Source organism: Anomaloglossus baeobatrachus, chromosome 6 (assembly GCF_048569485.1).
Source record: "Anomaloglossus baeobatrachus isolate aAnoBae1 chromosome 6, aAnoBae1.hap1, whole genome shotgun sequence".
In the NCBI taxonomy this organism is placed as follows: Eukaryota; Metazoa; Chordata; class Amphibia; order Anura; family Aromobatidae; genus Anomaloglossus; species Anomaloglossus baeobatrachus.
In genome coordinates this window covers 191,581,064-191,593,847 of record NC_134358.1, presented here as the reverse complement: position 1 = coordinate 191,593,847, position 12,784 = coordinate 191,581,064, and the positions used below count along the sequence as shown (strand labels likewise).

The window sequence follows — 12,784 nt, the reverse complement described above, 5'->3', positions numbered from 1 at the left end:
TATATATATATATGTATATATATATATATATATATATATATATATATATATATATATTTGCTGAAAACCCTGAGTTGGAATAAATGTGCATTTGCTCATTTGCAGTTTATTTGAGCCTTAGCTTGTGATAGAGAAAGTTAGTTAGGTACAGTATATGTGATTGTTCCTTATTTCTATTGATTTGTACCCCCCACATGAACGAATGTGTTTTTCATGTTATTACAAAGTAATGCAATTGTTGTGCAACTATTATGCAGTCCTCAAAATTAAAATTGCAACCCCAAGAGGAAAGAAATTGTGGATTTATCTTATTAACAACATGTTGGTGATATGCAAATGATGAAAAAATTTAACTAATGTTCAAATCATTTTGATTTGTTTAGTATCTAGTATGAGTGCCAAGCACATAAATCCATGCAATTGCACGCCTTGGAATGGTATGAATATAGTTGGTAATAGTTGTCTGAGGAATGTTCTGTCATGCCGAATGCACTTGGACATGCAAATAATCAAGATCTGCTGCTCGCATCTCCCTTTGCAATTGTGGACCAATTGGTGCCCCAAATGAACACCCAGATGTGCTCATTGGGGACATCATAATCCCATGAGTATGTCTGGTGTGACATTGCAAACTTGTCTCCAATCAAGCACATAAGATTCTTTATTATCCAGAAGTGCAGAGGGAGCTGCCAGAAGCAGATCTGATGTTTTACATCTCAAGTGTATTCAGCATGGCAGGTCATTCCACAATCATTAATTACCTCATTTATAGGATGCCAAGGCATATATACGTTTATGTATTTTTGTGAGTGGCACTCAAACTTAATACTGATTAATTGAAGATGTTTTAAAACTGTTATTTTAATGTTTTCATTTTTCTAAACCATTAACATGGCTTTTAATCCTGTAGTTTTCATAATTTTATGTTTCTTTTTGATGTCGCAATTTTAGTGTTAACCCCTTAACGATCACAGGCAATAATATTATGTCCTAGCGGTCATAGTGTTAATCCCTGCGGGCTGCTGCAAGCAGCCTGCCGTGATCAGGACACATGTCAGCTGATTTGTACAGCTGACATGTGTGCCTGCCAGGCACGAGTGGAATCACGTTGCGCTCATGCCTTTTAACCCGTTAAATGGCGCTTGAAATATGTGACAGTGCCATTATAATCATGATCGCGCTAAAACTTTACTTACAGGCCGACACCAGAAGTCACATGACGTGATCATGTTGATCCAATGGTTGTCATGGTAGCACAGGGTCATGTGATGACTCCTGTAGCTCACATGACTAAGGTCCTGTAAGAAACAGCCGAGTGCAGCTTATTACAAGAGATGAGGTTTTCTCCTGATCTGAGCGGAGCTGTTCTGATAAAGAGAAAGGAATCAGAAATAAGACAGCTAATCCTTATTGCCCCCTAGGGGAAATTTTAAAAAAATTGAAAAAAAAGTTTTGAAAAATTAAAAAAAATAAAAAAAAACAAAAGTTCAAATCACCCCCCTTTCACCCCATTGAAAATTAAAGGGTTAAAAAAATAAAAAAATACACACATTTTGTTTTGCCTCGTTCAGAAATGCCCGATCTATCAAAATCTAAAATCAAATAATCTGATCGGTAAACAGCATAGCGGCAAAAAAATTCCAAATGCCAAAATTGTGTTTTTTGGTCGACAAAAATTTTGTGCAAAATGCAATAACAAGTGATCAAAACTTAGCATCTGTGCAAAAATGGTACCGTAAAAACATCAGTTGGTCAAGATGCAAAAAATAAGCCATCACTGAGCCATAGATCCTGAAATATTAGAACGATATGGGTCGCGTATAATGGCGCAAAATGTACACCACTTTTGTCGGACAAACTTCTGATTTTTTTTCAACCCCTTAGATAAAAGTAAACCTATTCATGCTTTGTGTTTACGAACTTGCACCAACCTCATGCACCACACCGACACATCAGTTTTACCATATATTGAACACAGTGAATAATATATCTCAATAACAATAGTGCAATCGCACTTTTTTGCATTTGTTCCGCATTTGGAAATTGTTTTGCTGTTTTCTAGTACACTATATGGTAAAACTCATGGTTTCATTTAAAACTACAGCTTGTTCTGCAAAATACGAGCCCCCACATGACCACATTGACTGAAAAATAAAAAGTTACGTCTCTTGGTATAGGTGGTCTCCTTGATTGGAGACTGCCCTTCCCGTGGTTGTTCCTTCCCGGTGAAAGACCTGGCTAGTTTCCTGGCAGCGTTGAGAAACACGTGATGGTGTCTCCGCGGCTTTCTCAATTGCATACTTCCCAGGGGGCTTTGCGCTAGAATCACTGCGTTGAGAAACACGTGATGGTGTCTCCGCAGTGGATATGTTGATCTCCCTAAGGTCAACAATGCTTGCTTAAGTAGTCTTTTACTAGGCATTGCCCCCACTAGCCAGATTCCTACTCCACACTGATGAGGGGCAAATACCCCGAAACGGCTGTCTGTGGATGGATACCATGTTTGGTATAGGTGGTCTCCTTGATTGGAGACTGCCCTTCCCGTGGTTGTTCCTTCCCGGTGAAAGACCTGGCTAGTTTCCTGGCAGCGTTGAGAAACACGTGATGGTGTCTCCGCGGCTTTCTCATTTGCAGACTTCCCAGGGGGCTTGGCGCTAGAATCACTGCGTTGAGAAACACGTGATGGTGTCTCCGCAGTGGATATGTTGATCTCCCTAAGGTCAACAATGCTTGCTTAAGTAGTCTTTTACTAGGCATTGCCCCCATTAGCCAGATTCCTACTCCACACTGATGAGGGGCAAATACCCCGAAACGGCAGTCTGTGGATGGATATCATGTTTGGTATAGGTGGTCTCCTTGATTGGAGACTGCCCTTCCCGTGGTTGTTCCTTCCCGGTGAAAGACCTGGCTAGATTCCTGGCAGTGTTGAGAAACACGTGATGGTGTCTCCGCGGCTTTCTCATTTGCATACTTCCCAGGCGGCTTTGCGCTAGAATCACTGCGTTGAGAAACACGTGATGGTGTCTCCGCAGTGGATATGTTGATCTCCCTAAGGTCAACAATGCTTGCTTAAGTAGTCTTTTACTAGGCATTGCCCCCACTAGCCAGATTCCTACTCCACACTGATGAGGGGCAAATACCCCAAAACGGCTGTCTGTGGATGGATACCATGTTTGGTATAGGTGGTCTCCTTGATTGGAGACTGCCCTTCCCGTGGTTGTTCCTTCCTGGTGAAAGACCTGGCTAGTTTCCTGGCAGCGTTGAGAAACACGTGATGGTGTCTCCGCGGCTTTCTCATTTGCATACTTCCCAGGGGGCTTTGCGCTAAAATCACTGCGTTGAGAAACACGTGATGGTGTCTCCGCAGTGGATATGTTGATCTCCCTAAGGTCAACAATGCTTGCTTAAGTAGTCTTTTACTAGGCATTGCCCCCACTAGCCAGATTCCTACTCCACACTGATGAGGGGCAAATACCCCGAAACGGCTGTCTGTGGATGGATACCATGTTTGGTATAGGTGGTCTCCTTGATTGGAGACTGCCCTTCCCGTGGTTGTTCCTTCCCGGTGAAAGACCTGGCTAGTTTCCTGGCAGCGTTGAGAAACACGTGATGGTGTCTCCGCGGCTTTCTCATTTGCATACTTCCCAGGGGGCTTTGCACTAGAATCACTGCATTGAGAAACACGTGATGGTGTCTCCGCAGTGGATATGTTGATCTCCCTAAGGTCAACAATGCTTGCTCTTGGAAGAAGAGTGGCAAAAAAAAAAGAGAGCGCAAAATCGTCCGGTTGTGAAGTGGTTATTGGGTGTTGTATCTTAAACTGCAGACATGTATTAATGTATTACATATAGTCTTAAGGAATCATTATAGTTTACCAATGTGTTCATTAACACTAGAAGCCCCAGAAATTTCGAGCTCCCCCCTGAAGTCCCGAAAGAGGGTCAAATAAACTGAATAGAACTGAATAGAACAAACTAGAAACTAAATGGCTAAACTCAGTGGAAAACAACAACCTCCTGTGGTGTGACAGTAATGGCCTGAAGTACAGTAGAAAAGACGGTGATTATAGGATGTTAGCTAAAATCCTTCAGGTCATTCGACCTGTCTCTGGGTTCCAAAGGTAGAAATGTTAAATGACTCCTCTCTGGTAATTCTAGTGTTAAAAATTTGACTTGCTGTGACTTCTAAAGGTTGTCCAATAAATATTAAAAAAAATGTTGGCCTGAAGAGATGAGAATATCGATGTAACGGGAGAAGGTTACTAAATAGACTCACATTGTACTGCCATGATAATTAACAATTAATGTATTTCTTCTCTTGTGGCTTATACTTGATACTGAATAAATTGTTTTGAAAATTTGATGTTTTTTAATAATTTGCTTCTCACTAAAATATCTGTTGATTTTGTGATTTCCAAATTCCATGACTTTTCCTTCTTACTGCTGTAGTTTCAATGTTGAGGACAGATTTTTCTCAAGACTTAGTAAACCAGTGTACTGTTATAAGTTATTTATTTTTGTATAAAAAAGGTCAAGCGCTGGTCATGTCTATAAAAACTTCAAAATTTGAATTGAGTGCGTCAACTTAGCAAAAAACAATTCAAAAGTCACAACGAATACAAAAACTGAAAATTATACTGAAATAGTAAATGTTAATTTTTATAGTGCATTATGGTTAATATTGGCTAAATGTAAAGTGAGTTTTAAAACATTCTTTATGTGCATTATTAAACCATTTATAATAACTTACCGTATTTTCTGGATTGTAAGATACTTTTTTTTCCCCAAAACTGGGGGTAAAATGGGCGTGCATCTTACAATGCGGATATGGCATACTGGGGTAGTGGTGGTGGGGTGGGGTCATAGTAGGCAGGGTCAGCAATACTGAGGGTGTCACTGCAATGTTGTGGCAGCAGGTGCAGTGAGCTGACTGAAGGCTCTATTAAATCGCCCAAGGTTGATGTAATGAGCTTCAAGAAAATGGCTATGGATACAGAGTGTGCGCAGATTGATGCTGTGGACTTCAAGAAAATGGCTGCGGAGAGCAACACCTCAACACGCCATCCTGTGAACCTCCTGAGTCCTCCACTGCAGTGACACCCTTGCAGCACACTGGCAGATCAGTAACGCCCGCCGCCGCGACACCCTCGAGGCTGCAGTATTGCTGACTCTCCATCCACTGACTATTTTACTCCTTTAAATTTGGGGTGCATCTTATAATCCGGGGTGTCTTATACACTGAAAAATATGGTATATAATGTTGAATAGAATATGTTTTATTGTAAGCTTTAAAAAAAACTTAGGCAGAATATGCACAAATCTCTTAAATAATACAATCACCATATCCCGATTTTACTTCTGAGGATTCAAGAGAAAAACGATGTGATAGTAACTGGCGATGAGCAAACGACTTCAGGACGTGTTTGTACAGGAAGGGAATAGTGAAGGAAATAGTTGAATAGGCATTGTTACACTGTAACATGGAATATTCTGTACTGTGTTCACACAGGCAGATACCTCTTTGGGATTTGAATTTCCACTTGTTTATTTTGTTGGTCAAAGAAACAATTTCTATTTCAGTTTCACAATTTTGAAATACAATTTCTTCACTTGCCTAAACAATTTCATGCTCAATGATCAAGCATTTTTTAATACATTGTTTAGTCCCGCAACCCATTCACATTACCAAATTATCATGATGGGCTGTTTGTGTTAGAATCTGACAGATTATCAAAACGCGTAAATGTGCCCTATCTTTGTACAAGTAGAGAATGCAATTTTATACTCAAGCAGAGCCTGTAACACCCAATCAGAAAACAGCTTTTACATTTTTCATAGCTCTTATAAAATAAAAGCTGCACTATGATTGGATAGCAGTTAGTTATTCTTTAAGACAGTTTTAAAAAAATCAGTGTTTGAGTGCCAACATTTGCTCAACAGTCTGTAAAGTATGTTTGCTATTTTAAATGCTGTCATGAGTAAAGAAAAGTGTATAAAATGCAAAAATCCTGTTGGTGAAATCTATATAAAGTTTATCGAGCTTTATTTGTGGTAAGAAAAAGAATTATCCATTTGATTTTCCATCATGCATGTTTTTTAATTGAAAAAGAAAATTGCACATGTTCCTGAACAATTTGCTAAAGCACTCAAATGATTTTAGGCATTAGTTTGCAAACACGTTGCTATATCTGTCAATCTAATGATTCAAATCATATTTTTTTTCAGAGATTCAAAATTATTTTTGTACATTTTACATTGTCCAAAAGTAATGTATAATTGCAGCATTCATGCTACTTTACCTGCTAAATCCATATTTTCGATTAGCTCTTTTTAATTACTTCTTTGAATGTGTTGTGGTTTCAGCTCTTCCTAATTATAAGCATTGTGTTCAGTTTATTCAATTCAACACAAATGGTACTAACATATTTTTTTTCAGCCCGTGCACACTGTAACTGCAATAGACAAGGATGAACCTAATCTCAGCCACCCATTCTCTTTTACTCAACCTCAAGATGAATATACCAATGCAAATTTTACTATCACGGACAACAGAGGTAGTTTCCTTCCACTGTTTTATAGGTTCATGTTTTTACATACCAATGTGTTATGCATTTACTGTAATATTAGGCTTGTATCAAATACAGACACCAAAGTTTCACTGTCCAAGTATGAACCACGATGCACTGACTGGCTGTGGTTCTTCTAACTTGAATTTGACAGCCTCATATCTGACTATGAGACTGCCAAGTTCAGGTCAGAAGACCCATGATTGGTCCATGTATTAAACCCTTCAGCCCCGGGGCACTTTCCGTTTTTGCGTTTTTGTTTTTTGCTCCCCTTCTTCCGAGAGCCGTAACTTTTTTATTTTTCCGTCAATCTTGCCATATGAGGGCTTGTTTTTTGCGGGACAAGTTGTACTTTTAAATGAAATCATACGTTTTACCATATGGTGTACTGGAAAACAGCAAAAAAATTCCAAATGCGGAAAAATTGCAAAAAAAGTGTGATGGCACAATAGTTTTTGGGATGTTTTATTCACTGTTTTCATTCGGTGTTCACTATATGGTAAACTGATGTGTGGGTATGATGCCTGAAGTCGGTGCGAGTTTGTAGACACCAAACATGTATAGGTTTACTTGTATCTAAGGGGTTAAAAAAAATTCACAAGTTTATCCAATAAAAGTGGCGTAAGTTTTGCGCCATTTTCCGAAACACATAGCATTCTTATTTTTTGGGATCTATGGCTCAATGATGGCTTATTTTTTGCGTCTTGAGCTGATGTTTCTAATGGTACCATATTTGTGCAGATGCTACGTTTTGATCGCCTGTTATTGTATTTTGCGTAAAACTTGCGGCGACCAAAAAATGTCATTTTGGCGTTTGGAATTTTTTTGCCACTACGCCGTTTACCAATCAGATTAATTGAATTTAATTCAATGGGGGGAAAGGGGGGTGATTTGAACTTTTAGGTTTTTTGTTTTTTTTTATTTTTTAAAACTTTGTTTTTTCCTTTTTTTTTATTTTACTAGTCCCCCTAGGGGGCTATAGCGATCAGCAATCCAATCGCTATTATCTATCTGCTGATCACAGCTATACAGCTGTAAACAGCAGATGCAGTCACTTTCTTTTTCCCTCTGTTCCGTGCCGAGGGAAAACGAAAGTGAAACATCATAGCTGCAGGCGTCATCACGTGACCCTGTGCTACGATTGCAACAACTGATAGTCACGTGATCACGCACGTGACTTCCGGTGGGGGCGGCGGTAAGTAAAAAACATGGCCACGCTTTTAGATCTTGCTGCCAGACTTTGGCAGCAAGATTTAAGGGGTTAATGGCCACGGGTGGAAGCGATTCCACCCGCAGCTAGCAGGCACACATGTCAGCTGTTGAAAACAGCTGATATGTGTGCCGACCGCCGCCACCTGCCCGCGGCAGGGGGCGGGGCTTAACGGGACACGCTCCTAGATGGATATATCCGTCCATGGTCGTAAAGGGGTTAAAGTTCATACTCGGACTGTGATACTTGGAAATCTGAATTTGGTCTTACTGAACAGATTACTATGGTTCAGGGATATCCAAGAGCAGAATCCACTGCATTGACTAGACATAATGAAAGATTAATGAAAGTAGATGACGATGCTCTTGCATGTTAAGCTTATAATTTTTTAGGATTTTGGATTTAACATTGTTGCAGGCTGATAAAATAATAATTACCAATTTATGTTTGGTATTCTTGTCAACCATTGATAGCATATATCATTCTCTCTGTCATTGCCTGGTTATGAAGGTCCATATGACACAATTTCCCATGGAGAAATGTATGTCAGGGCTGAAGTTGAGATTGCTACTCCAGCAACCTACACACATAACATCTATTGGTAATGTGTTTGAAGCTATAGGTGTACTATAGTCTATCTTTACTACTCGCATTAGTGAGATGAATAGTAAATATAATAAATTTTGTATATATTACTCTTAGATATCTGATGCTAATCTGGATAGGTTTAGTCATTGGAAAACAGTGAATTTATCTATCCTATGCAAACCTTATTGCTTACTCTCTCAGAGCAGATCAAAGTTTTGTAGTGCGCCTGTGCAGGACCTCAATCCCGGCACGTGTGGTCTTTCTTATTCTGAAGCTGTGGTGCATGATGTGTCTACGTCATACACACATGCCGGCATTGAGGTCCTGCACAGGCATACTACAATTCTTTGATCTGCCCTGAGCAGGGCAGGTCAAAGTGCGCCTGCGCAGGACCTCATTGCCAGCGCGTGTGTATGACGTACAAGCATCATGCACCATGGCTTCAGAATACCAAGATGGCCAAAAGGGGAGGCACCGGTCCCGGAGAACGGTGCCACCCATCCGACCGTTGTGCACCGGAGCGACCTTCTAGGTATTATAAAGTGTTTTTTATGTTATACTCAGCGTCCTGGGCTCTTATATATAGCATGTTAGAATTCTGTATATACAGTAAGAGCACAGTGGTGGTGGCCGCAGCGTATAGGGCAAAAATCTGGTGACAGGTTCCCTTTAAACATATCAGTCAAGCAGAGCCATGTCAGATTAGTCAGCTTAATCGTGTTGTTCTTGGCTTTCAGTTCAAGCATGAATATTATTTAATAAGGGCGTCTGTCTTTCATTTACACTGCCTGTAGTTCATGCTACATGAAACACCTGACAATCTCCATTTAAATGTACTTGTTTACTCCACTTAAAACAAAGATTTCACAATTAGTTTTTTTGCAACCATTTGCAAAGATGATGTCCAACATGACCTCCACTATTTTAATATTGGTTATTAGAGAGGTTGACCACTACTTGAACCCTTTCTCAATCACTATTTTTCCATGCAAAATAGTAACATTGTTCCTTCAATGTTGGTACTTGCACACTTTGGGCTCATGAAACATTGCTATGTCACATTAGTCGTGTAGCCAATCAGTAGCCACTACATTCTCACTTCATTTGAACAAAAATTAATGTTCGGAAGAAGCGAGAGTTTGCTGTCCGTTAAAGCCAAAGGAGGTGAGTGTGAATTAGCCACTGAAAGGCTGCATAGATCATGTGACATAATAATGTCAAGTAAGCCCCAAGTAAAATAAGTAAAAAAAACTGGAACAGCACACAACAAATATGATATAGTGGGTGCAAAGCCTTCCAAAACAGCTTTATCCAATCAAATAAATAGATGAAAAAAGAAGGTAGCATTCCGAAAGTAACAAAAATGTCAACTTTATTGGCCCATGTGAAATAGTTTTGATTGTTAAACAATCTTTGTCAACCAAAACCTTGCCACATGGGCCAATACAATCCACATTTGCTTTTTGCTTTTGAAGTGCTGCCTTTTTTTCCATCTAGATAGATACTGTAGCTAGATAGATAGATATAACAATAGATATCTTTGTGACAGATTTAAGGATATATGTTAGTATTCTAGAATAGTACAGTTCTACTAATTCTGTTTGATGTGTCCCATGTGAACCCAATGACTTATGTACTTTTAATTTTAAGAGACAATTATAGCTTCCTTATAGGAAATAAAAATGTGCACACTACATAAAAGTAAAAATCCAGAGGAAAATATTAAAATTCTTTACATAAAAATTAATGGAAGCAATAAAAAGACTTCCTTGCTCACCATTCTGTTTTATTACTGATGAACTCATTGAATAAAACTCAAGTTTTTAGCTTGACATCTGTATATAACTGCATGTTTGGTTTTAAATTTAAAGAAATATAACTTGTCTAAATTCCCACACTTGAAGCTGAAGAAGAATAAATTATTTTTATTATTTATATATAGATTCCATGGTGTTGTACATGTGAAAAAGAGTTTACCTTCAAAATACAAAGAAAAATTACGAAGAACAAGTTAACAATTACAGACTCACACAGAGGAGGAGAGAGCTTACAGTCTAGAGGATTCTGGGGAAGGAGGCAATAGGTTACAGGGTTGCAGCAGCTCCGGTGATAGTGGGGTGGCAACTGGATCATTGCAGGCTGTAAGCTTTCTTGAAAACATGGGATGGGTTTCTAAGTTCCGTTTGAAAGTTCTGAATGTGGTAGACAATTGGACTTGTTGTGTTATGGAATGCCAAGGGGATAGGAGATACTCGGGAGACGTTTTGGTGGCAATTTGGTAAGAAATATAAGACTGCGAAAGGGAAAAGAATGTCTTGGGAGGATTAGAAATTACATGTGGAAAGATATCAGGAGATTAGACTGTAAGTATTTGCAGGTAACAATTCATGGATGGCTTTGTAGGTCAATATTAATAATTTAAAATTAATATGTTGGGGAATTGGAAGCCAAACTATGATTTGCAGAGGTGGTTTGAAAAGGATTAGCAAGGAGAGAAGTGAATTAACTGAGCAACAGAGTTGAGGTACCGTCACACTAAGCAACTTACCAGCGATCCCAACAACGATAGGGATCGCTGGTAAGTTGCTAGGAGGTTGCTGGTGAGATGTCACACTGCGACGCTCCAGCGATCCCACCAGCAACCTGACCTGGCAGGGATCGCTGGAGCGTGGCTACACGAGTTGCTGGTGAGCTCACCAGCAACCAGTGACCAGCCCCCAGCGCCGCGTGGAAGATGCTGCGCTTGGTAACTAAGGTAAATATCGGTAACCAACCCGATATTTACCTTGGTTACCACCGCACGGAGCTACACGTGCAGAGAGCAGGGAGCAGCGCACACTGAGCGCTGGCTCCTTGCTCTCCTAGCTACAGCACACATCGGGTTAATTACCCGATGTATGCTGCAGCTAAATGTGCACAGAGCAGGGAGCAGCGCACACCGCTTAGCGCTGGCTCCTTGCTCTCCTAGTTACAGCACACATCGGGTTAATTACCCGATGTGTGCTGCAGCTAAATGTGCACAGAGCAGGGAGCAGCGCACAATGCTTAGCGCTGGCTCGCTGCTCTCCTAGCTACAGCACACATCGGGTTAATTAACCCGATGTGTCCTGCAGCTAGCTACATGTGCACAGAGCAGGAGCCGGCACTGACAGTGAGAGTGGCAGAGGCTGGTATCGAAGGTAAATATCGGGTAACCAAGGACAGGGCATCTTGGTTACCCGATGTTTACTGTGGATACCAGCCTCCGCAGAAGCCGGCTCCTGCTGCCTGCACATTTAGTTGTTGCTGTCTCGCTGTCACACACAGCGATCTGTGCTTCACAGCGGGACAGCAACAACTAAAAAATGGCCCAGGACATTCAGCAACAACCAACGACCTCACAGCAGGGGCCAGGTTGTTGCTGGATGTCACACACAGCAACATCGCTAGCAACGTCACAAAAGTTGTTCGTTAGCAGCGATGTTGCTAGCGATGTTGCTTAGTGTGACGGGGCCTTTAAAGAAGAACTGGAAAGAATCAAGAGTATTAGCAGTGAGGCTAAGAGGAAGATACTGAAGTATTCAAGGTGGGAGATGATAAGGGCATGCAATACCATTTTAGAACATTTGAGGTTGAGGGAAGGATAAAAGCTTGAAATATTTTTAAATTGGAATTGAAGGTGGCAGGATGTGGTAAGTGGTTTGAAGGACAGGGCAGAGTTAAGGGTTACTCTGAGGCAGTGGACTCTAAGTACAGGGGAAAGCATATTGTTATTTATTGTGATAGGTAAATCTGATTGAGAAGTTAAGTGAGATGGAGGAAAGATGATGAGTTTGTCTTTCTCTACATTGAGCTTTAGAAAACATGATGAGAAAAAGAAAGCTATGACTGATAAACACACTAGAATTCTGCACAGAAGAGAGGTGATGTATGGGTCAGAGAAGTAGATATGAGTCTCATCAGTGTATAGGTGGTATTGGAAGCCTTGGGCCTTTATGAAGTATCCCTGGCCAAAGGTATAGATGGAGAAGAGTAGGATCCCAAGACCGAGTCTTGAGGGACACCAACAGTAAGAGGGTGGGATGAGAGGATAATTTGGGAATGGGAGACACTAAAAGAGCAGTTGTATGATGAGGTCAAATAGAGGATAAAGTTTTTATAGCCAATGGAAGAAATCTTTAGTATGAGCCAGTGGTCAAAAAGAAAGGAGTATAGAGAGTTGTCTGTTAGCCTTGGTGGTAAGTTGCTTCAAAGTTTGGTAAGGGCAGTTTCAATGGAGTGGTTTGAATGGAAGCCAGACTTTAAATTGTCAAATAGTGGTTTGGATGAGACGTAAAAGGAAAAATCAATGTGGACATTCTGTTTGAGGTAAAGGGGAGTAGTGATGTGGAACGATAGCTAGATATAGATGATGGATCGAGGGATAGCTGCTTTGGGATAGT

General features: G+C 40.3%; 1 protein-coding gene across 1 annotated transcript in view; it reads left to right on the top strand.

The window, feature by feature from the left end:
• Positions 1-12,784, top strand: part of LOC142243062 (cadherin-19-like) — a 409,385-nt gene that overhangs the window by 367,093 nt on the left and 29,508 nt on the right. The window contains exon 10 of the mRNA XM_075314605.1: positions 6,436-6,553. Coding sequence (XP_075170720.1) covers positions 6,436-6,553 — 118 coding nt within the window. The remainder of the gene's footprint in view (positions 1-6,435; positions 6,554-12,784) is intronic.